The sequence below is a fragment of the Cupressus sempervirens genome, chromosome 3, assembly GCF_028749045.1.
Source record: "Cupressus sempervirens isolate cs-2001-9-10 chromosome 3, ASM2874904v1, whole genome shotgun sequence".
Lineage (NCBI taxonomy): Eukaryota > Viridiplantae > Streptophyta > Pinopsida > Cupressales > Cupressaceae > Cupressus > Cupressus sempervirens.
Window position 1 is genome coordinate 836,375,742 of NC_143120.1, and position 26,190 is coordinate 836,401,931.

The 26,190-nt window shown below is 37.2% G+C and overlaps 1 protein-coding gene across 3 annotated transcripts in view; it reads right to left on the reverse strand.

The window, feature by feature from the left end:
- Positions 1-25,874, reverse strand: part of LOC149569380 (26S proteasome non-ATPase regulatory subunit 14 homolog) — a 52,572-nt gene extending 26,698 nt beyond the window's left edge. Inside the window, exons 1-3 of one of the 3 annotated variants that reach the window (XM_089822103.1) lie at positions 25,615-25,874; positions 1,505-1,667; positions 1,057-1,234 (exon numbers count right to left, since the gene is read on the reverse strand). In XM_089822103.1, coding sequence (XP_089678229.1) covers positions 1,057-1,234; positions 1,505-1,634 — 308 coding nt within the window. In that variant the 5' untranslated portion in view covers positions 1,635-1,667; positions 25,615-25,874. Of the gene's footprint in view, positions 1-1,056; positions 1,235-1,504; positions 1,668-25,459 lie in introns of all 3 variants that reach the window. The other 2 variants (XM_089822104.1, XM_089822105.1) reach the window with 2 other exon arrangements.
- Between the last annotated feature and the right edge of the window lie 316 nt (positions 25,875-26,190).

Here is a 26,190-nt window from a genome sequence, read left to right on the forward strand (position 1 = left end):
TCCTTAGCAAATCATTCTTATGACAATTAACATAGATTTGGCATTTAATATTTATCGTGCCCAAAAGCACCCAAAACCCCCCCAAAAAAATTACATGTGACCGTGTACCAGATTCTCGTACCCACAACCACATCTGCACCCAAATCAGTAACTTAGTTTTAAACCATTATTTTCTGCAGGTATTGCAAAAATTTAACCACAACAAAGAACATAGATACTTCAATGAGCTTGCTGATACTCAAAGTGAATCATATAAAAGCATGAATATGCAAACCAATCCTCAAATGAATATTTAACCTAAAACAATGAAAACTTTTCATGCATTGCTGCAATAGAGCTGCTAGAATGAATTCCATGAACAAAAAAAGAGTTCTCATTACAAGACATTATTGAAAGAACTAGAATGTATAACTCTACTTTTGTTACATTTTGCTTCAACATAGCATCAAACTTGAAAAGATGGAGGGCCCTTTCAAAAGAAGCTCCAAAATGAATAGGATCAAGCTAACATACAAATAACATCAACTATGACCTAAAGATTTTAAAAATACAGTGTTTACTGGTATCTCACTATTGAAATGAATCACAAATAGAATGCAGTATTATAATCCTTTGGTGGCACTGCAGATCTTCAAACACAAACCACACAATTGAATTCCGCAGATAGAATATACAATCAAATAAATGTTCTCAGTTTCTGCACTGAACAGACTTTTGTCAATGACAAAGCTTATTTTTCATGACACTGCACAGCATGAAAGTAGAATGCAAAAAATGCATATAATTTCCTCTCTTTAAGAATGTCCATGTTTCCAAGACGGGATTTGAATTGTGCATTCCTATTAAAACTCCCTCAGCAAAATTTATCCTATTTTACAGGGCTCAACCATACAATATAATCTCAAAAACTTGGCAAACATTAGACTCTTAACATGGATTAAGTGTAAAACAGACATTTGGGATTATGAAGAAAAAAATGACTTTTAAGAAAGGCTCGGTGAAAGATAAAGAGGTATGGTATATGGGTCTAACTGTAAGAGCTTCAGAAAAAAATACCTGCCAGTCTGCTTAAGCATGTCAAGCATGTTGGTCTGAAATACATGATCAACAGCTTCTACACTGACTCCAGTACCACTCTGGGGCATGGCAAATACATCCACAACACGAACAGTGTACTCATCAACAAACTCACCAAGCATTAATCCCATAACCTCCATCGGAACTCCAGCTCTACCTGATTTTGCAAAATCACAGGTTCATAACACCCCAACGTCCAATCATAAGCCAATGAAACCTTCTAACATAACTTAAAGTAGAAAAAGGTATGTTTTCCTCACTTCAGATGACTTTATTAACAATCATGTTTCGTGATCTCACCATATTAACTAATAGTTACCTGTCTATATAATATTTGAATTTCAAAAACCTAATACATATATAAAAATTTATGATAATATAATTGTGCTTTGAAATAAAGTAAAATTGATGGGAAAGAAACTAGTACCGTGCTTGAGCATTTTAAGCAAGGCAAGTGATGAAATGTAGACCTGCTCAGAAGAATCAAGCATGGGACCATCTGTAGCAGGCGGTCCCATGCCACCCGCCCCTGAAAAAATCCTTTGTAATCTCTCCATTGTCTTGTGGAATCTTACTCTTGTGAGCAACAACTGAAATTTGCAAGAATCGGATACATAAGCAGTTGTATCAAATGATGCCATATTTAAAGGAAGACAAGCTTTCGGCACATCTATAAGGAGGTTAACTATACAAAATATTATTGCAGTACAGAATACTTAAGAATGGATATTCTCTTATATTCATATATACTTAATATTAAGCAAGGGAAGCAGGCAAGAGCCTATAACATAATGGTAAGTTACGAGCCTCTCATCTGAGACATCTTGGGTTCGAGTCTGCTTGAGCTGAACACATAATAAGTAATTAATTTCAACAAATAATAATAAATCAATAATAAATAATCAAGGCTTTGGCCCATTAGCTATCAAAAAAAAATTAAGCAAGGCAAGCTAAAAGATGAAAACTATATTTGTTGACGGTGACCAGCAGATTGTGTGCTGCATTTTGAAGCATTCATCAATCTCATCATCCAATTAAATTATCAAACCCAAATTTGCCGTCGCTTAAGTGGATCACACACAAACATAGAATTGACAAGTGTCTTTATTAGATATAATGTAATTCTAGACATAATGTTAGACTGCACTCCATGCATGCAGTCATTCATTGTTAATGATGTAATACTATTAATTATGTGTAAAAGAGAAATTTATAATACAAGTCATAACTATCAATGTATCGTTTCCTCTCAATGGCAAACATAAGCATACACACATTAAAGCATGTGCCAATCCATTATCCCAAAAACTGCATTATCCTTCCACCAGTAATACGACATAGCAGTGTCATTAATGTAAATATCTCCTTCAGTATGATAATTAGTAAAAAGGATCAGAAAATCTATTTCTGATTGAAGCAGAAAACAACTGAAGAAAAGTACATTTTGAAATGATTCTTTCTTTTAAAGGGGCACTTACTGTCTAGAAAAGCTCAAAGTCCTGAGGTCCACTAAATTGGCATTTAATGCGCCAAATTTAATACAAGAACGTAATACTAGTCCATGATATTTTACTGACAAGATTACAATTATCTTCCTCCATGACCAATTGACAATGCTTTCTCAAAAGATTTTTCACACTTAAATTTGGTGTCTCCATGTGTTGATGCTTATTTCTATTATGTTGAATGTGCAATTAGAAGATAAGAGTATCTTGTTTCTTTGTTCTTTGTTCTTTGCTCGAATCTTGGGAAAATCATTGTTGAGCCTAGGATTTTGTTCCTAAGGTTGGCCTTTGCCAACTAGGGTAAATAATACCAATATGATATGGCGTTTTATAATTTATTTAATATTATATCTGTGGATTTAATCATTTCTACTAAATAAAATGTTTATAATAGTAATTGAATGAAATAAATGTTTGCATGTGTCTATGTATGGGTTTTGAATAGAGATCATATAGGGATTCAATGTATTACCTATATGCATTGATAAATTGTACCCAGACTTGAAAGTTAACTAACATGTTTTTCAAATCCCTTTCAAGTAATGTAACTAGATTAATAAGCCCTGATATTAATCCTTCCCATCATTTGTTTGAATCGGTACTTTCTAATGTCACAATTTGGAATTTAGATTCTTCACTTCTTAAGCAACACGAGAGATAGTGTACACCCCTTAAGACATAGACTACTCCTCTCCTTCCAAGGTGATATCAGTTGATAAATCCTATGACCTGCATAAGATAGGGTTATTAATGCTCCAATCTGACAGTAGTTAAGAAGTAAGCTTTGCCTGTAGATTGTTTAGAAGTATCCTGTAGATAGTGCATTGCATCCCATAGATAGTGGGATGGAAGCATGCAATTTTGTAGAAAGGCATATATTAGCTAGAGTTAGTTTTTACATGACCCGAATGCCTCATAGTCCAAACCCAATTGATGTGAGTTATTGAGGAAACCACCAAAGCATTGACCTTGTATCTCATCGCCATACAACATGCCAAGATCTTAAAAAATAAAAGTGTCCAAAATTGTGAACACACCACAGTTCTGAAAACGACTATTCCCTACTGCACCCTTAAGCCCCTCTTGCACATTGAAAGCTGGTAATTGTAGAAGCACTTGAGCACATCAATATCTTAATTCCAGGACTAGCAGACTGAAATTAATAAACTTCCTTTCAAAATCAATCTTTCATAATGACTGTGAGAACCTAAGAAGAAAGCAAAGCTGTACATGCAGCAGTAAGCTTTGATGTTGGGACTTTCTGAAGCAGGAATGGGGAACTGCAAGTTGGCTAGAACTCAATCACAACTTAGCCTGATCTAAATAGGGAATGGTTGCTTCTTAAGATCTAAGTATCAAATTTTACATTTTAAGGTGAAAATACATCTGCATGTCAAGCATCCTCTTTTTCATCTTTTTTCACTTGTCAACATGCAATATGTCAAAGTTAATACTTATGGTGAAAAATGAGTCTGTAATACTCACACACATGTCAACAGTGTTCATCATCCAGGGGAATCTACAACTTGTCCAACTACTCTACTGACTACAGAAAAATTCACTCACTAACTGCAGACCTATAACCTCATCAATTTGTATGGCATGAACTATGATGATTAGCCACCAAAGAATGCCACATCTTCTAGAATGTCAATTGCAATAAGCCCACACATGTAAGTACCACAGGGCACACATTGCTGCTGCAATCTGAGCCACAATGCAAGCCTCTACCACCACCTCAGCCACCACAAAGGGATCTTCCACTAGTCAGTCAATATGCAAGCACCTACAACCACATGCAGTATCATGCATTATTTAACCCCTTGCCATGTACATGACAACCAAGTGCATCATGCAATCAACAAACCACTGTGCATACCACCAAACTATTGACATTATATTTCATCCCCCATCAACATGCCAAGCTCTTATAGTGAAGAGTGTCCATAATTGTGAACACATCATAGTTTTGCAAACAACTACTCACTACTACACCCTTAAGCCCCTGTTGCAAACTGAAAGCTGGTAATTATATAAGCATTCAAGCACACCAATTACTGTCTTAATTCCTGACCCAGCAGACAGATTAAAATGATTTCTTTCAAAATCAATGTTTTATAACAACTATCTGAGCCTGAGAAGCAATTTAAGCTGTAGATGTATTAGTAGGCCTTGATGTTAGTCGATTTCTGAAGTGGCGATGGGGACCTGAAAGTTCAGCAGAACTCAATCAGAATTAACCTGACTTATAAAGGGAATGATGCCTTTTCATAAGATCTGGTGATCAGAGATTAAATCCTAAGGTGAAACATCTTTGGTTGCCAAGCATCCTCCTTTTGACTATTTGCCACTTTTCAAAATTTAATATGTCAAAATTCATGTTCACTTTGAGAAATGAATCAGTAACAGTCAAACACATGTCAAGATCCTCGATCGTCCAGAAGAATCTGCCTCTTGTCCACCTATTCTACCAACTTATGAAAAAATTGTCACACAATAACTGCAGAAACTACAACCTCACAAATATGTGTGTTATTAACTATGATGTTTCACCACCAAGGAAAGCCACATCTTCTAGCCTGTAAAACGTAACAAGCCCATGAATATAAGTTCTGCAAAGAAGACATTGCTGCTGCCCTCTGAGCCACAATGCAAGCCCCTACCACCACTAGCCACTACAAAAGCACCTTCCACTAGTAAGTTACCACGCAAGAAACTGCCACAACATATGCCAAAAAAGTCAAGCCCCAAACACCCATGCATTGGTTAACTCCTTGCCACACACATGAAGTGTGCCATGCAATCATCGAATGGCGTACCACTAAAGCATGACCGGGTAGCTCATCCCCATACAACACAGCAAGATCTTAGGAAAAAGTGTCCAAAATTGTGTGATATGCCACAGTTCTACAAGTAACTATTCACTACTGCACTCTTGAGTCCTGCTTGCAAACTGAAAGCTGGTAATTATGGAAGCACTGGAGCACACCAATAACTATCTTAAGTCCTCACCGAGAAGACTGAAATTAAAAATTTCCTTCCAAAATTAAATCTTTCATATTGACGTGTTGAGCCTGAGAGCAATCCAAGCTGTGATGTAACAGTAGGCTTTGATGTTAGGCTTTTTTCTAAGGTGGACATGGGGATCTAAAAGTTAGGAACAATTCAATCAGAAATTGGTCTGATCACGTAGCGAATGTAAAAGTTTTGCCCCAAAAATATAGATAAACAACAATCAAAGAGTATAAACAATATATAAAAGACGCAAAACATTTATCATGGGAAAACCTTCCACTTGAAGGGAAAAACCCAGCCAAGCCAGAAAATATCTCTTTTATTAATCAAGAAACGTTCATTGTACAAGGCTTTCACTTGATGGATTTACAATATACCAAGCAATCATATAAATAGATTGCATAAGACTCTTCATCTTACACACAAAGGTCTCTTTAAGTCCCAAAAATAAGACCATATTTCCACATATTCAACACTTCACATTTCTATATGCATGCCTCTTCGCATAACACATGACACATGTCTTTTTGCATAATATTCACTTAAATTTAATCGCAAATATTTCTTTCAGCTGAAGATAACCATAACAGTCATAACACACATATTTCTATCTCATGAAATCAGAGATAAAGATCTCTATCGCAGCTACAAACTTCAACACTCCCTCTTAACAAGAGAGAGATCTTTAGTCAAGCATGCACACATAGTTGCAACCAAAGATGATAAATTCACGTAACATATGCTATCTCACCATAACATAATCCACCATAGTTACTTCATAAGGACATAGAATGGAGTCACACACGTGACTTTTACCATGCCTGCTTGCAGGGGGTAGAATGAAGACTTTTATCTTAAAAATTCTGCCAAAGAAGGATACATTTCCACCATGCCTACTCGCAGAAGATGGTCCATTGTACCTACTTGCATAGGGTGGAACGAGGACTTTCACCTTAGACTTCTCCCAGAGAAGAATGGATATCCATCATGCCTACTTGCAGAGGGTGGTCCACCGTACCTATTCGCAAAGGAGAAGAATGCATTAATAACCCAGATTTTCTCTTAACAAAGACTCTCTCACAGGAAGGACAACTTTAATCACCACAATAAGATGGCTGCCTATTACATAAACTTGAAAAGGGTTGGACATCTCCCTATCTCATGTAATCTCCCTCTAAAGTTGAATAGTCTCTCTCTATAAATATGATCTTCCCCCTTCAATAAAGTGCCACCAGTTTAGTATCAAGACTGCAAACAACATTGCATAATCTCTCTACATCCCATTGCATCCTACAGTCACGAGAGATAATCAATCACTAAAAACAAACACTATTTATTATCAACATTCAGGAGATAATCATAAATACTTATCTCTTTGAGATCTAGTCTCAACATGCACACAAATAAATACGTATAAGAGATTTTGTCTTCTGCCTCTACAACTAATGCAATGCTCGTGGCATCAATTTGCTATCAAAAATTTGATACTAACGTCACAAAAAATTATTGAAATACTCCCTCTCTGTAGGGATGACTTTGATCTACACAATACAATAGTTGATGTGACCTCTCTCTGAGGTTGAACATCTTCCTCCAGAACACAAGCTCCCTCTGAATCTCATATGCAAATAAGTCCATTTTACTAAGCAACATCTTATCTTATGATTCTTGTTGCAACCCTGCAAATAAGAGGGATTATTAATCGCCTCATAAAATCAAACACTCATCTCAAATATATAACTCAAAATACTTATCAATTTGAAGTATAATCTCCTTGATTGTGTTAAAAAAACTAGCATCTTTAGAAGTAATGCATGTGGCCAAGCTACTTATAACTTCAAATATATGTCCAAATATATCATCTAAATAATACACAGGCTCCTTACGATTAGATTAGATAACAGAGACTTAGATTTTAAGAGAGCTCAACCAGCAGCCAACCCACCCAGAATATAACACGAGCTTGATTTGAACTCCACACAAAATGTTTTGGGTTCGATGATGACTTTGACGTTGAGATGAAGATCATGCCTTTTTTTGCATAACCTTGCAATTTTGGAGATTCACATATAAAATTGTCGTTCTAGTGGTGTATGCATGGAATAGACTATGGTCAACTGTCTTCCTTTGACATACGAAACATACCCAGGAGTAACTGACTAATCGAAAATAAGTTCCACCCTTCCCAAGTGATAGCGTCAATGAGACTCATGCATCAAGACTCAACTTATCATCGCCATCTCCGAAGCAAAAGCCCATTTTCGTAAGGAGAGATACAATAATGAAAACAAAAAATAGTTGCTAAAGAATACAAAAAATAATCCCAATGCTTCAATGAATAACGCCCCCTCTTTTCGATTCTTTAACCTAATAAATGAGCTATGATAATAGATGACACCTATAAAATAGCAAGTTCCCATGAATGTTGAGTTGTGAGCTTTTGCTACTTCCACACAACCTATGTGAACTTCAAGACCAATTCTAAATTGTTGTCAAACCTTGATATTAAATCGGTAATCACTAGTACTTGTACCTGATACAGAGTGCATGAAGTGAACCTCCATGTTGCAGAAATAGGAAAGCTAGATAAAGGCCTCTCAATCTTTGGGATTGTCCTTGCCTTTAATGTCCAAGACGTAGATGAGGTCACTCAGGTGAGCTCCCGAAGATTGATGAAGCGTACACTTGGCACAAAAACGATGGTCAACCATCATATTCAATCTTGCCATTTGGGAGACCAGGTAGAACCTCGTGCTTTGCTTTAGGCAGATTGAGCCACCTTGCCACCACCGTCCTTCAAACCCTTCCACTCACAACACCTGTGACTGATTTAGACCCTAGATTCTTCTTATGTCAATGAAGGGCCTATATCTCTGCACTTCTTTCTCAGTAGCCCATTGAATTGGCCTCCAAAAACTACAACCCGACCCATCCAAAGGATGACAAATAAAATGTAACCACCTATATGCCTTCAAAGATTCATTCCAATTCTAAATATACATACAATCACGTAGAGGCACAAGAATGGTATTCAAAATGCATTTCTTTTACCAAAATCACCATCATAGTTTGAGAAGATTGACACTCTAGAAAAACAAGAGTCTCCACTTCAAGCATAGAAGTGATGATAGATAAAGAAGAAATTGAAGACATCAAAATAATTAGAAAAGAAGAAACGAATTACATCTTAAGAAAATGATGATAAATAACTAGCAAACAAAATGGAAGGGGCGTGAAGAACTTGCACCTAAAGAAGAAAGAAAGATCTCAAACCAATTAACTAATGGCAATGAAGATTCTACATCTTTGCGAGTGAAAAAGTGGGGTCCATTTTGTTGCAAAGGACAGTGCATCCTACTTCTGCTACGGTTGTTTGCTCCACAAGGCAAGAATGTGACTTTTTCACTGAAGAATAACCATGGTTACTGTGAATTTGAGAAATCGAGTCATTGAATGGTCATTTCTATCAAATCACTTGAATCACCCATCCATTAGCAATATGGACAACATTTCTCCATCCATGTTGGACAAGGAATCGTCAACCGAACAAGAATTCCAACAGAAAACAATGAAACTGCTCCATCTTTGTATTCCCGAGGCACAAGAATAGCCATTTATTACAATAGAGAAGGTTCGATGATAAGATATCAGACAGAATTATGCATGGTTGATATCCTCAGGAATCTTGACTTCCTTTTCGACAAACTACTGATGAAGATCCTTGGGGTCCTTAACAACAGTAGTGTATTCTAGCAATATGAGAAATGATGCAAACATAGGCTACAACTTCTTTGAAAGCATGAGTCAAATTGCCACAATTACTACTAAATCCATAAGCTCTTATTGACCGACATAAGCTCCTGATCTCTTTCAACTACATCTACTTGGAAATTTGGAATGACACAGCTCATTACAACATGTCTAGGCTGGGGCTCTGACTTATAAGAAAATGAATAACTAAATATACACTTCAACAAAAGTTTGAGTAACTACAATGCTACAAATATCATACAATCGTGATCATAGCCCTGCAAGATGAACTCCTAACTTGCAGAAGTAGATTTATGTAACTAAAAGGCTTTAGGTTATCACACCTCTATCATAAACTTAAAAAAGAACTTCAACACTCAGCCATAAAGAAATGATTTTCAAGACATGAATTGCATTATTGTTGTTTATTGAACCTGGCTCTAATACCATGTTAAAGTTTTGACCAAGAAATATAGATAAATAACAATCAAAAACCATAAACAATATACAAAAGACACAAAACATTTATCCTAGGAAAACCCTTCTACTTGAAGGGAAAAACCCAACCACACCAACGAAATATCTCTTTTATTAATCAAGAAACATTCATAGTACAAGGCTTTCACTTGATGGATTTACAATATACCAAGCAATCATATAGATAGATTGCATAAGACTCTTCATCTTACACGCAAAGGTCTCTTTGAGTCCCGAAAATAAGACCTTTCATATTTCCACATATTCAACACTTCACATGACATATAACACATGTCTTTTTGCATAATATTAACTTAAATTTAATCACAAATATTTCTTTCAGCTGAAGACAACCATAACAGTCATAATATACATATTTCTATCTCATAAAAGCAAATATAAAGATCTCTATCGCAACTACAAACTTCAACAAAGAATGATAAATTCATAAGAAGTGAGAATCAAATTTTAAATTTTGGGGTGAAAGTACCTCTGCATGCCAAGCATTCATAAGAGATTCAAAACTGAAACTAATGCTACCAAGATTTAAACAGGCCTAACAAACAGAAATTTAACATTGGAGACACATAAAGGTAGCAACGAATTCCCTAGGGAAAGGTGTTGATGTTTTGTAGCTTTACTTAGATAAATTACATCAAGATATGTATGAGATATATATAAGAGTTTAATTATGATAATTAACAGACATGTCGTATGAAGGGACATGTCTGTTCTCTCAATCTTTTATAAATATAAGGTGAAGCTGCAATTGGAAAACACATACCAAATTCATGGCAGTGCTTATTACATTTGCGGCAATCCCAGAAAACCAACAAAAGGGAGCAGCAGAAATCTGTTGAAAGCCAAAAATTGCAACATAACCTCCTTATAAAGTGAAAGGTGAATATATTAAAACTCACAAAGGACATTCAACAAAGGAATCACATAGAGTTATTATAGCAACACTCAGAAATGTGAAAGATAAATCATATTAGCCTTCAAAAAGGTTGTTCAACAAAGGAATAATTGTGAGGTTTTCACTCCATCACCCCATTGCAAATGGGGACCACATCTTTTTGCTAGGTGGTGGGGTAGCTGTCACAGGTAGTCTTAGTTCAGTGGCAATATTCAAGTCTTTGAATCTAAAGATGAGTTTCAGCAACTTTGGCTCAGTAGGGAGTCAAGTCAGACAGGGGATAGGAATGAGAGCTGGGCCAAGCTAGTCAAGGATGTAGAATTTAAGTCAAGGAATTTGTGATAAAATGAATTAGCCAAAGCATAAAAAGAAGTGAAGATTGCAAAGCAAGAAGAGATGAAATTTTAACCTGAAAGAGTGAAATGTTATGAAGATTCTTGATTTCAATATAAGAAAACTTGTGAAAAATCTTAGAAAATCCTTGTTCCAATATCAAATTTATCTTGAAATGGTCAGGAAAAGCTATGGAAAAGAACACTGATGGCGTGCTGATTACTGAAATTTGGCTGTCTAAAAAATTTTAGGATCTTCTACAATCTAGAATTTCCATTATAACTCTTAGAAGTCACAAACATCCAAACAGTATATACCATATACGTAAAATATAACTTAAAGTCTAAGACTTAATTGTTACATTTTATGTTCTGCCCTACCACTTGACCTGGAATCCTGTCCAAAGGCAAGTCGGAATCTGACCATGCCTTGGACAAGCATGTCTTAGAGACCTCAAGATTCCACCCTCTTGCCTTGGGGAAATTTCAATTGTATAGGCATTCTTGCATAAAGAATGGACATCAAGGTGCAGGCCACTTTTCTCTACCCAAAATAAGTCTGATCCAAATGGCTGAAAGATCAACTTTGCCATGAAAGTGTGTTATTAGGCCTTGAACAGAGAAAGTAGTGATCAAATCCAGAATTCCAAGGGCTAAAATCAATGCCTAAACCATCACATTGCAATGAAAATGAAGAGCAAAATGAATTTTTTTTGTTATGTGTGACAAAGGAGGCTAGAATTTAGGCTGTTCAAACCTTGGTCGGATTGTGACCAGGCCTCGGGCAAGCCGGACCAAGGCTTGGACACATATACGTGCCCTCCTAATTGTTTCCCAGCTACATTTCTAGACATGAAATGAGTTGCCGGAACTTAGAATAGGTTTGGGTGATGAGTTTCAAAGGTGATTCCAAGTGATACAATGTGCAGATCTAAGAACTTAGAAAGCTAATGTCGGAGTTCGAACAATTGGTAATTGAATTCAAACTCATGATTATGAAATCTGAATTTCAAATTTAGGATAAGCAAGTGTCAAACGATCAGGAATTTCTTTAAAAGTTAAAATGACAAAAAAAGTATATAAGTTTTAACAGCTTTTGTCCGACACTTCAAATCTCCACCTACATCCACTTGTGATTCAGGTTCAAAGATCAATTTGCGCCCTCCATTCGATAAAAAATTCTTGATCAAGTTGGTCTTGAATTGGTATGCATGAAAGATAAATCAACCAATTTAATCAACAATTGGAAGGAATTCAGATCTGAAATTGAAAGATGGTTTAGAAGTAAAGTTTCTTTCATAAGCATCATGCCAAAATTACCTTGAAATACTCCAATCTTGTCCATGATCATCATGTCCAGACTTAATTCAATTATCTCTCTTGTTTTACAGGGTGATTACAGAAAAGGTGATGCTTGGAGATCAAAGGATGGTAGCAGGATCGTGTTCAAAACTTTTATGGATGGCTCAAAGTTAAAGATAAAGACGGAAATAGAAAACTCAATAGCAACACAAAGATACAATCAAAGTATCATCGCTACAAGTAAGAGGAAATTATAAGCTTGAATTTCCTTCAAAATCTAAGTTCTAGATTTAAGTGCATTGTCATGTCCCCTCTTTAGCTCTGTCTAGCAGTGACATGAGAGTTAACCTATTATGGGGTCTCGTAGGCTGGTAGTGGTGTTTAGAGACTCAATCAGGGTATACCGTGTTCAAATTTGGAGTTTCAGACAGTAGGAGGGCAGTTGAGAGCAGTTGCTTAATTGTAGGAGGAGTTTCCTACATTTTAGGAGGTGGAGATGGGTTATTGTCTTGAGTCTCTACGAGATCATTCTATGGTTTTAGTTTCAGGAGATTCAGAGATGTTCTTATTTTTTAGGAGTATCCCTATTTTTGAGGGATGAGACTGTAAGTTATTTCAGATTATTCGGCATTAGTAACAAGAGGTGACGAGTTCAGTTTCACCTTGTAGAGGTGTTTTGGCTATTAGTTCACTATTTGGGAAATATTTTAATATAGTTAAATATTCTCCTAAGTTAGTTAGCATTTTAATAATTTAAATAAGGCAAAGTTTTTAACCACTAAGGAATAATAAGCAGTTTTGTGGCTCCATCCGGTGAGTTTTGCCATCATGTGATAGTCCATTGGAAAGAGCTCGGCCTCTTTTATTTAATTATCATCTTCAGGGACCTGTTTGACACTTGGAACTATTCTTATTGGTGAAATAATGATTTTCATGCACTTGGGCACCAATTATTAAAGATTATAACTTTATATTATAAAGTTCTCAAGTATTACTTTTAGGGTTCCTTTTAGGGTTCAAATTACATGAGAAGATGATATAAGGCCAATGCAAGGAAAGGAAAAGTATCTTTGAACATTTTGGAAAACATAATTTGGTGTTTAACTCTGATTTGAGCATTCCCTCACTAGGACGTCAAACCCTAAGCTAAGAGTTGATTGAGTTAGGACGTAGCCCTCAACTGGATCAAATCTGCTGATTCTTGCACAAGGTTTCCACATTGGTGGAGTTCCTACAGCAATTTATATCATTGGCGTGGGAAAGTAAAGACTATCTTTGCAGCATTCCACAGATTGCATCATTCTGGGCATTGATCATTGTGAGCAGATTTGTGCAGCAATTCTATACCAGCTGGGCATTGGATTTTGTGGGCATAATTATTGAAGATCGCAGCTGTTAGCAGCTTCCTATTTCAGACGCTAATTGTATTTGAGGTACCAAACTTTATTAGTTTTGATATCAAACTTGTTGGGACAGATAAAAGCATTTTCAGAATTTCATATGCTTGTATCAAGCTATTGTTATTGTTATCTATTTGCTGTTGTAAACACCTTTACAATGTACCAAATTATTCTAAAAATATCAAATAAAATCATTCCTTCTGCAACTTCCATCTAGTTCTGCAAGATAATTAAAACACTTACAAGAGAACATAATTATTTAAATAAAATTTATAGCAGCAGCAGAGTAAATATCCACTTGGGATATTTCAGTGGTATCAGAGCCTGATCTTGCTACCTTGTGGATTTGATTACAAATCTATGCACTCAAGAGCTGAGATACACACGTTTTATACGCGCAAGAGAGCTCAACTTGATCAAGGTTTTGGAATTGAGTAGGGAAATACTATGGCAGATGAACAGAGAGGAAACAGACAAAACACCACTGATGAGGATGAAAAAGAATTATTGAGGACTCTCATCAATACTCAACCTATAATAGTCCAGACGATTGAGAGGCTACAGGAAAATTTGGAGTGGATGGAGCTGGATAGGTGAAGAGGCAGGTAGGGACACAGCAGATCTGTGTCAGTTGTTGGAAGCCATAGATCCCATACATTGGTTGGGTGCTCCCTTCACTCCCAAAGATAGGAACGTCCTCATATACCTGCTACAAATAGACCCTTGCTTCCACAGTTTTTACATGGTGAGCGGCCAGCACAGGTTGATCCACTCGAGATGGGATTCCAGGAATCCGTCATGGCAGCCATAGTTGAGTGGAGAGCTCTACCCCCAAAGGTTATGGATGTTTTCCCTCTTCCCTGGTATTGTTCACAGTGCAAGGATACTGCCAGGTTCAGAGGAGACAAAGGTAATTGGCCACAGCAAAACAATGATCTTAGTAGAGCTACTAGGAAGATTTCATTGGCTACTTATGACGGCACTAGTAATTCGAGTGCACGAGCTTGGGTTCACAAGCTAGACATTTATTTATCCTTACAACCCATGCCAGAGAGAGAGGCTATACAATTTGTCGTATTGCATTTAGATGGGGTTACCTATGACTGGTGGCACCATAGTTTGGTTACCCAAGGTCACGCCTTGATTCATTCCTGTGCTGAGTTTACTGAGCGGCTAATTACCTAGTTTGACCAAAAGGACACCGAACTCTACTATAGGGAGTTGGCGCATCTTAGATAGACTTGACATGCAAAGGCGTATGTAAATGAGTTCCAACGCATTGCAATTATGGTCCCTAATATGCCCCAGAAGTGTAGTGTGATGCTATTCATTGAGGGATTGCAAGACAGGCTTAAGGGTTTGGTTCATGCTTTCCAATTGGCCACTCTTAAGGATGCTATTGATGTGACATTGAAACTGGACACCACTCCTACTTATCCATCGGATAAAAGGCCATTCAGAGATTCACGGCCTCCACAGAAGGCCAACACCTCACAGCTTATGGATGGCTAGTCAGCTAGACCTCCTAGGATGGACCCAGAGACATGGAATGATTTGAGGAAGAAACTATGCTTCTCATGCAAAGAACCTTGGGAGCCTAGGCACCATTGCATGGGGAAGGGCAAGGTTCATTTGATTGAGATGATATCTGAGTTTGGTGATGAGGAGATACCTGACACTGACATTGAGGACAATCCCAAGGAGACTCATCAAGAGCAATCCCAATTGGAATTGGACATGCCAGAGTCATTAGCGGCAGCCAAAGTGACTATGGCTACCTTATTTGGTTATCTCAGAATCTACGCCTTTCGGCTGAAAGGTACATTACAAGGCTAGTGAATCATGAGCTTGGTCGATACAAGAGCTACGCATAACTTTATTGATCAGAAATTGGTTGAGAAACGTGGGCTACAATCTAAGATATTTGAGGGTTTTGGAGTAAAGGTTGCAGATGGTGCAATTTTGGGCTGCACTAGGAGGATCTCACAGCTTAATACTCAGATGGGGGATTTTACTTTGATAGATGACTACTATATTCTACCCTTGAAGGATTATGATGTTATTTTGGGTATGCAGTGGCTACAGGGTATCGGAAGGTATATTATTGATCACTACTACATGCAATTAGAGTTTTTGTCTGGGGGGAAGAAGGTGATCTTGAGAGCAGCTTCAGATGGTAGACCTAAGGAGGTGACCTCTCGCAGGATGGAGTCTATTATTAGACATGATGATATGATTTGGGCTACACGTTGTTTTGTGAAGTCCAAAATACCTACTCCTCAGGATGGCAAAACATTTCATGTTGATATTCAGTCAATAATGGACCGATATGGCAGAGTTTTTGGTGACATACCTCCTGGTGTACCTCTAGATAGAGGGTTTGAGCATGGGATAGAAATGGAGGCTGGAGCTAAACCAGTGATCACCACTCCATATCGTCATACTAGGGCATACAAGAATGAGATTGAGAAGACCATTCATGAGTTGTTGGACATGGGCTTCATACGCCCCAGCTCTAGCCCCTTTGCTTCTTTTGTGGTACTTGTCAAAAAGGATGGGACCTTGCGAATGTGTATAGATTACAGAGCACTGAAGAAAAAGACAATCAAGAACAGATATTCGATCCCACGTATTGATGAGTTGTTAGATGAGCTTCATGGGGCTATCTACTTCTCTAAGATTGCTCTTCATTCAGGTTATGATCAGATTTGTGTACAATCAGAGGATGTACACAAGATTGCTTTCCGCTGCCACTACAGACATTATGAGTTCTTGGTGATACATTTGGCCTTACCAATGCATCGGCCACCTTCCAATCATGCATGAACCACAGCTTCAACTAGCAGTTGAGGAAATCAGTATTGGTATTCTTTGATGATATTTTGATTTATAGCCATACTTGGGAGGACCATCTCAAACATGCGGAGAAGGTACTTAGCATCATGGAGAGTCAATCTCTATTTGCTAAGTTATCTAAATGTGAGTTTGGACTTAGAGAGGTTTTATATTTGGGACATGTGATCAGTGTTGATGGAGTGAAGGTGCATGAGGAGAAAATTAAGGCGATTCGTGACTGGCCCTGGCCTCATAACATTACTGAGTTGTGTGGATTCCTTGGTTTGTGTGCTTATTACAGGGGATTCGTGAGGGGTTTCTCTCAATTGGTAGCACCATTGATGGACCTCACAAAGAAAGGAGCTTTCAGATGGACAGAACAGGCATAGAGGGTCTTTGACAGACTCAAGGAGGTTATGAGTACTTAACCAGTTTTGGCACTTCCTAATTTCTCGCAGCCATTTGTGCTGGAGTGTGACACTTTAGGCGTGGATATAGGAGCGATTTTGATGCAGAACAGGCACCCCATTTCTTATGAGAGTAGGAAGTTGCGGGATAATGAGAGATTGTATTCCACATATGACAAGGAAATGTTGGCTATCATGCATGCATTATCCAAGTTCAGACAGTATATTGTTGACAGTAAATTCGTGGTAAGAATGGACCACAACACTTTGAAATACTTCCTTGATCAAGTAGAACTCAATGACAGACAACAAAAATGGGTGAGCAAGATCCAAGCTTATGACTTTGACATTGAGTTCATTAAGGGCAAAAACAATACTGTTGTTGATGCACTTTCCAGGAAACCATTAGTTGCCACCCTATGTTCATTAAGTGAGATTTCAACAACTTGGAAGGCTCAACTTTTAGTTGAGTACTCCAAAGATCAACATGCTTGTGAGGTCATGGATGGATTAGTTTCAAATGATAGGTACAGTGTAGTAGATGATGTTATCTATTACAAAGGCAAAGTCTTCCTTGTTCTGAGTTCTCGGTTGAAGGAACAAATTCTACAGGCCTACAATGATACTCCTTCCGTAGGGCACCCAGGGTATGGTAAGACTTACAGGGCAGTTCGGGAGAGATTCTCTTGGAAAGATCTCAAGGATGACGTTCTACGTCATCCTTGGGAGTGTATGACTTGCCAACAAAATAAGTCTGAGCATACTGACACTGCTGGTTTATTGCAGCCCTTACCCATACCGAAACAAAAGTGGACAGGAATCTCCATGGATTTCATTAAAGGTCTCCCTCGAGTACAAGGGAAAGACTGCATATATGTGGTAGTTGACAGGTTGACTATATATGCCCACTTCTTTCCTATTGCAGTTGACTTCACAGCATCTCAAGTAGCAGAGTTATTTTTCAGAGAGGTGTTTAGGCTACATGGTCTTCCCAAGACCATAGTGAATGACAGGGATAGCAAGTTCATGAGTTCTTTTTGGCACGAACTTTTCAAGCTCATAGGTACAAAATTGACACCTAGTACCAACTACCACCCACAAACAGATGGGCAGACCGAGATTGTTAATAAATGGGTTGAAGAGTATATGTGTCATTATGTGTCAAGGCAGCAAAGGACATGGGTGCATTGGTTGCACTTGGGCGAGTATTATTATAATACTACGTACCATATGTCGATTGCTATGACTCCATTTAGAGCCCTCTACGGTTACGATGCTCTATCTTTTGTTGATCTAGCGGTTAGTGACAGCAAGGTTCCTTTGGCACAGGATTGGGTGCAAGAGAACCAAGACATCATGAGATCTCTCAAGGAAAATCTTCAGCAGGCACAGAATCAGCAAAAGGTCTATGCTGATCGACACGAGATTGAAAGGATATTTGAGGTGGGGGATATGGTTTACCTACAACTGCAAACTTACCAATAGAGCACCCTTAAAAGGGGTGGAGCTGAGAAGCTCAAGCCTCATCTTTATGGACCATACAGGATTATTAGACGTGTTGGAGAGGTTGCGTATGAGATTGAGTTACCATCTGGCAGTAGGATTCATAATGTGTTCGACGTGTCATGTCTGAAAAAGGCACCGGGACAACATATTATACCATCTCCAATTTTACCTCCATTGGATGAGGAAGGTAAGTTGACATTGGTTCCTGAGGAGATCTTGGAAGAGAGGGAACGCCAGCTAAGAAGCAAGGTAATTTGAGAGTATCTAATTCGCTGGAGAGGTCTTCCTACAAAGGACGCCACTTGGGAGAGCGAGACTATTTTACAACATCTAGCTTTGCAGTTGCTTGTGGGCAAGCATCTCCAAGAGGGGAGGATTGTCGTGTCCCCTCTTTAGCTCTGTCTAGCAGTGACATTAGAGTTAGCCTATTATGGGGTCTCGTAGGTTGGCAGTGGTGTTTAGAGACTCAATCAGGGTATACAGTGTTTGGATCTGGAGTTTTAGACAGTAAGAGGGCAATTGAGAGCAGTTCCTTAATTGTAGGAGTTTCCTACATTTTAGGAAGTGGAGATGGGTTATAGTCTTGAGTCTCTACGAGATCATTCTATGGTTTCAGTTTTGGGAGATTCGAAGATGTTCCTATTTTATAGGAGTATCCCTATTTTTGAGGGATGAGACTGTCAGTTATTTCAAATTATTAGGCATCAATCACAGGAGGTGACAAGTTAAGTTTCACCTTGTAGAGTTGTTTTGGCTATCAATTCATTGTTTGGGAAATATTTTATTATATTTAAATATTCTCTTAAATTAGCATTTTAATAATTTAAATAAGGCTAAGTTTTTAGCTACTAGGGAGTAATAAGGAGTTTTTTGGCTCCATCTGGTGAGTTTTGTCGTCATGTGATAGTCCCTTGGAAAGAGCTCAACCTCTTTTATTTAATTATCATCTTCAGGGACCTATTTGACACTTGGAACTATTCTTATTGGTGAAATAATGATTTTCAGGCACTTGGGTGCCAATTATTAAAGAATATAACTTTATATTATAAAGTTCTCAAGTATTACTTTTAGGGTTCGAATTACATGAGAAGATGATATAAGGCCAATGCAAGGAAAGGAAAAGTATCTTTGAACATTTTGGAGAACATAATTTGGCGTTTGGCTCTAATTTGAGCATTCCCTCACTAGGACATCCAACCCTAGGCTGAGAGTTGATTGAGTTGGGACATAGCCCTCAACTAGATCGGATTTGCTCATTCTTGCACAAGGTTTCGACATTGGTGGAGTTCCTACAGCAGTTCATATCATTGGCGTGGGAAAGTGAAGACTATCTTTGCAGCATTCCGCAGATTGCATCATTTTGGGCGTTGATCATTGTGAGCAGATTTGTGCAGCAGTTCTATACCAGCTGGGCGTTGGACTTTGTGGACATAATTATTGAAGATTGCAGCTGTTACCCGCTTCTTATTTCAGACACTGATTGTATTTGAGGTACCAAACTTTATTAGTTTTGATATCAAACTAATTGGCACAGAGAAAAGCATTTCCAGAATTTCATATGTTTGTATCAAGCTATTGTTATTGTTATCTGTTTGTTGTTGTTACCACCTTTACAATGTACCAAGTTATTCTGAAAAATATCAAATAAAATCATTCCTTCTACAACTTCCATCTAGTTCTGCAAGATAATTAAAACACTTACAGGAGAATGTAATTATTTAAATAAAATTTATAGCAGCAGCAGAGCAAATATCCACTTGGGATATTTCATGCATAGCGTGCCATCCTCACTTTTACAAGTTTGAAATCATGGCAATGAGAAGATTTCCAAGAGGGTGGAGAAGAATTTGAGTTGAAAGCTTAAGAGATGATAGCCTACAGAAAAAGCTTGCTGAGGTGGCACCCATTCATCTTCAACCAATCAGAAAGTTCCATATAAGCGAGTCCAAGCACAATCAATCAGATCATGCCAAGTGTGCATGTGAAGTCCACCTAACACTTCTACCTACCCTATTTTCTCATTGAACAATAAAAGCAATGTAATTTTCTCATTGGCCCATAAAGTGATGCTTTATTGTAATTGGACAAGCATTTAATTCTTGTAGCTAGCAGTTATCTTTGGGCTATGGTAGCTAAATCTTGGCCCTTGATCCTGAATTTATGTTGGCCACTCATTGTATTTGTACTATAAAAGGCCAACTCAAATCAATCGTTAAGTGGAGACTTGTTGAAATTGCCGCCATTATGCTATCCAAGTAATTGCTAATTTATTGTTGGTCTTCATGGTCATTTACTTGTGTTGCTTTGGAGTAATGCATGGTTTTTACATTTTCTCACTACGAATAGGATTTCATTTCATATTAATTAGAAATCACATTCAGTTAACTGGAAGATATTTTGGATGCATCTTTGTTGAGCTTGTTTAGACCATACCACTAGTTGCTTATTGAATATAAGAGAGCCTTGTGTGGGCAACAAACATATTCATAAGCTTAACTTTGATTATTGCTAGCACATTGATATGATTGATGGATGTTGTTAATAGAATTGTAATAGTTTGAACATCACACATTTACTTTAGGAGATCACACTAGCTTGGTTGATGTCAATTGCTAAACTGAGCATAGTAGAGTTACAAAGATATTCATCATTACTTGCATTCTAGGAGTAGAATAGCTTTCTCAACCCTTAAGCTTTGCAATTTCTTTGGTTAAAGAAATAGTTGAAGATACTGATGTCTATAGAATGAACAGCATAAGTCCCCTTGTGCTAGTAGCATATCACGACATTATAACTAAGTAAAAGTCCACAATAAGAAGGAACCTTGGGGTTGACCCATTTGATCATAAATTCTATATACATTGTTTAGTATATGAGCATCCTTATTCAAGAGAGAGTTGAAGATTTGGTGTTTCATCTCGGAATACAAAGTATTCGATTATGCATGTTGTAGTGGCATAAATCTCACAACAACAAGAATGACACCATTTGAAAAAATAGCAGTCATTAAACAAAGGGAATAGGCTTTATTTCCACAAAGAATTTGTGCCACTTGTTGAGGAGGCAATAAGAAGGAGCCTTGGGGTTGTCTCATTTGATCATACAATCTAAATACATTGTTTAGCATATAAGTATCCTTATTCAAGAGAGAGCTGAAGATTTGGTGTTTCATCTTGGATCACAACGTTTAGAATCACAGTTGGAAAGCTTCACTCGGCAAAAACTTGCCAAGCCCAAAGAAAACTTGGAAAAAACTTAGAACCTAAAAAATAGCTTAAATTTAATTAAAAGTATTTTTTTACAAAATTCAATGAGAAGATGCATCCAATGAGTTAATTAATGAGAACATAAAAGAAACAGGCAGAGTTTAGATATATATAAATGCAAAGTGGGTACAAAATCGGATTCTCATATGGAATGTTGATGGAAGGAAGCACGCTAGTAAATAGTTTCTATAAAGCTAGAAGTAAATACATCATTGTAGTTAGTTTCTATAAAACTAAATACATCATGGTAAATAGTTTCTTTAAAACTAGAAGCAAATATATCATAGCAAGATAGTCTAAGCATGAGTTTGAGCAATTTTGGCATGCTGAAAAGTAATGTTTGTCTTGAGTGTGAGCAAGTGGTTGAGCTAAGTCTATCAGGATCAGTAGTGATTTGTGAGAAAATGAATTAGAATCATTAGAAAATCATTGTTCTAACTTCAATTTGACCTCAAATAGCCAGGACAGTCTGTGGGAGATAACACTGCTGAAGGCATGCTGAATTCTGAAAATTGGCTACACCTGGATTTTTTTGAAAACCCCCAAAATCTAGAATCTGCATTTTTAATCCTATGAAGCTGAAACCTTTCTCAAGCATTCTAACTATATTTACACAGATATAACTTAAAGTATAAGAAAACTTATACTTAAATGTTATATTTGTATAAATCCTCCTGCCCCTGAGCTGCAAAAATGACCAAACAATGCTGCAACTAACATTTTTGGGCATTTAACCCCTAATTTCGCTGCACAGCCGAGTGTTTTCCCAAAACTCACTGAATCACAAGTTATTTGGGGAAAAACTTGGCGAGTTTTAGAATATTCATAAACTATGAATTACCAGTGATGTTCTCATATTTTAAGAGATGACAGCATTGTTAGTTTTATGGTAGTGCTCATTAACCACATGCAAACTATCAGATTTGTTGCCTTCCCAACCATAGACGATAATCTCTTATCATCACCCCCAGGCACACTACATATTCTATACATTGCATAATTCATTTTCTATTGCTGAAGTAAAAGCCTTGCATATATATGAATAAACACCTCTTAATAGACCTCCAATCGGCCTTGAAGATTTGGCACCAAGAATAGAATCAGATCTGTTAACTACAAGTTATATTCATGTAGGTCTTGGCCAAAATAATAGGTCTTGCCCAATTACATGAATCACCCAAATAGTGTCAGACCCAATCAAGGATTGAAATGACAAAGTTCATTACCAACATGGTTAAGGCCAATAGGCTAATTAGCCATTAGGCGCACTAAGTCTGCCCTAGAAGATTTCCAACCTAGCTACACATTAACAAGCATTAGAGACAGTGAGTGCTGACAGTGATAACTGTGGCAAATTTAAAAAATCAAAAGGATGGTGATAGATAAACATCTTTCTATACATACTACGTACATTGAGATCATGCTTCAAAAGGATTTTCTGGCTGACTAAAAGGATTTAACCATGATATTGGAGGCAGCACATCCCCACCACAGCTATTCTGGTGTAGGTAAGGCAGAAAGGTATGGTGAATATTTCTCGGAAGGTGTCAACTGCACTGAATTTCACTGTTAGAGTTTGTGCTCTTGAACAAATGTTCAAGGCATAGAAGAGGACTTACGTAGGTTTTCAAAGTTTCATTTAATCCAAGTGTATAGATGTTGATAGGGTAGCAACCATTTGCTTGTCAGCAATCACCTAGGCCCAGTATTTCAACAATTGCCCACATTGGATGCTGAGGGGGCAATGCAAGCCAGTGTGTACTGCACTGCACTTGCTGCAACATTCTCTCATAGTAAATACTAAAAATTGAATTTGGAAGAAGTCCTCTAAGTGCCTTTCTACTCTATTGCTTGGAATATCACCTTCATGCTTGCTGTTTGCGATGATTTGCAGCAAGAACCCTTCCTCGCTGAAGGCAAGGGTAAGAATTCTCAACCTGATTTCCACTCAATTGTTAATTCCTGTGCTGAGTAAGGAATACAGAGGCAGCAGTGGCTAAGGCAGAGTGAGAGATGGAGAAGGTGTCAGAGACAGAGCTTATGGAGAACTAATTGCTTCAAACAAGCTAGTGTTTATTCTCAAAGATGAATTAGCAGCTTAGAATGGTAACTCCAGCTCACCAGAATGTTGATGTCTGGGTTTACTCTTTTATTCTGTTTTTCCTGCAGATAGTAGCATTACACTCTTTAAAAAAAACTTAACCCAAAGTAACTGCAACCATCCATATCTGCTGGGTTATTTTGTGAGATTTTCTAAAACGTGGTACTGAAAATATTTCACGTATATCTAATCCCTTTTTAGCTCACTATTAACCTAATGAAGAAAAATAAAAGCACTGGAAAGTTTGAAAGAATTAGTTTTGAGAATAGGATATTTCATTTATAAGTTTTACTTCGATTAGAATAGAGAACAATCTAAAAGACTTGTTTAGAGAGGCAAAGTTGGCACAAACTGAAAATTTATTTATCAAAATCCACAGTAAAAGATATCACGTCAAAAAGGCTTGCAAACTTCATAGGGCTTTGGAAACTTTGTGTTTTAACATACACTCTCTTAGGTAAGAGAATAAAAACTTTTTATTTTTTAAATCCCTAGAATTTGTTAAGAGTGCCGTGCATATTTCTAATTTCTACGCACTATATTCAACATGATAGTAACAAAAGCAATTCTTTCTCTACTCTTATCATAATACTTTTCAGTTTCCCAAGTTTTTGCTCAGACTTTCCAGTCTTGTTAATTAGAAAGAGACTTTCGTGCAGAATGCAGTTGCCGCACTCGATACAAGCATCTAATTTCTCAGTTCTCACCACCCAACTGTCCATCCACCCCAATGTCTTAGCACATCAGCCAAGATCCACAATGGGAAATGACAAATAATAGCATATTTCCCTTAAACTTTCTCATTTTCTCTTCGACAGTAATAATAGAATAATGAGCCCTTAACATTCAGGAGGAATTCTAACCCTGTTTTCTAGTTATGTTAGAAGCTCTACTTTCACCTTCATACTTATAGAACTCACATGCATATCCAATTTATTATCACTCAACTAAAGACTCTATAACGTAGCTGTCTCCAGGACATTTTAGGGTTTGTTAGATCAAAAGTAACCAACCCTTCGGAATGTGTTGTGAAATTCGATTCTCCTCATAAATTGAAGTTTTATGTACCCTTCATTCAGTATGGCCATCTGCAATAACCAACCCTTTGGAATGTCTTGTGAAATACAATTCTCCTCATAAAACGAAGTTTTCTATACCCTTCATCCAATATGGCCATCTGCAGAAGTTGATGTCAGCACATTTCCAATTACCAACTGCTAAATGAACCGTAGTTAGAGATTTTTAAATAATTCACCTAATCTTTTGATCTCCAGTGTGTAAATATCTGTTGACATTCTGCTACTTTGCTCTACTAGTATCCTTCTTTTGAAGCTTTGGCCAATTTAAGAAATCCTCACATTGCATACCAATGACACGGAAACTAAATTGGCCAGGTAAAACTTATCCTCCGAAGACGCCAACAACTAAACAAAGCGCCGAAAGTTCCAATGTGAATGAAAATCCAGATGCCAAAAAGGAAAAAATTAAACCCTCCCTCAATCATCTATACCCTTGAGAATAAACTGCTAAAGAGCAAAAAGCCTATAAGGCATCTCTGCCTCCTACTTACTTTTAAACCTTAAATGAACCATTCATCATCAAGTATTTTTCGGCTTCAAATTTTTCGCAAATAATGACAACAAGATGCAGAGAAAATTATCTTAATACAGTTGGAGAAAGATGTGTAGATTGCAGATTGAATCATCCACCTTAAGCTTAAAATACCTAGGAAGACTTGTGAATCCCGCCTGCGTATCCTTCTTTGATTTAACTGGCAAGCAATGAGAATGGCGATTTCCGACAATTTCCGCAACCCACGCTCACGAACAAAATCTCAATTAAACGGTTTCGACTTCTCCGCTGAATACCCGCTGAGCAGTTCAACTGCAAATACTATCTTTTCTCGACAATTAAGTTAGAAACCGAAATTAGCTTGCACCAAAAGAAATGCCGTTGCGCTGCCCGAATGGCTCGATTGTAACTACAGAGTCCCTAAGTTAAATCTTAGACTATATTAGTGTGAAGGTTTAATTATTTGCATCAGACAATTTAACTCTAAAATGTATTTATGATGGCAAATCGATTTTGATGACGCTTTGAATCAATTAATTTAGTTTGAGTAATTTAATGCATGTAATCTAACGAAGTTTATGGAATCTTTGTAATTAAGTTCGAGTAATGTGTATTTAATTTTATTCTTTGTGAGTTTGATATATAGAGTATAGTTGGAAAACTCGCCAAAGTCAATAACTCGCCAAGCCTCTTAAAAGTTTAATCCAGAAAAACTCGGCAATTTTTTTT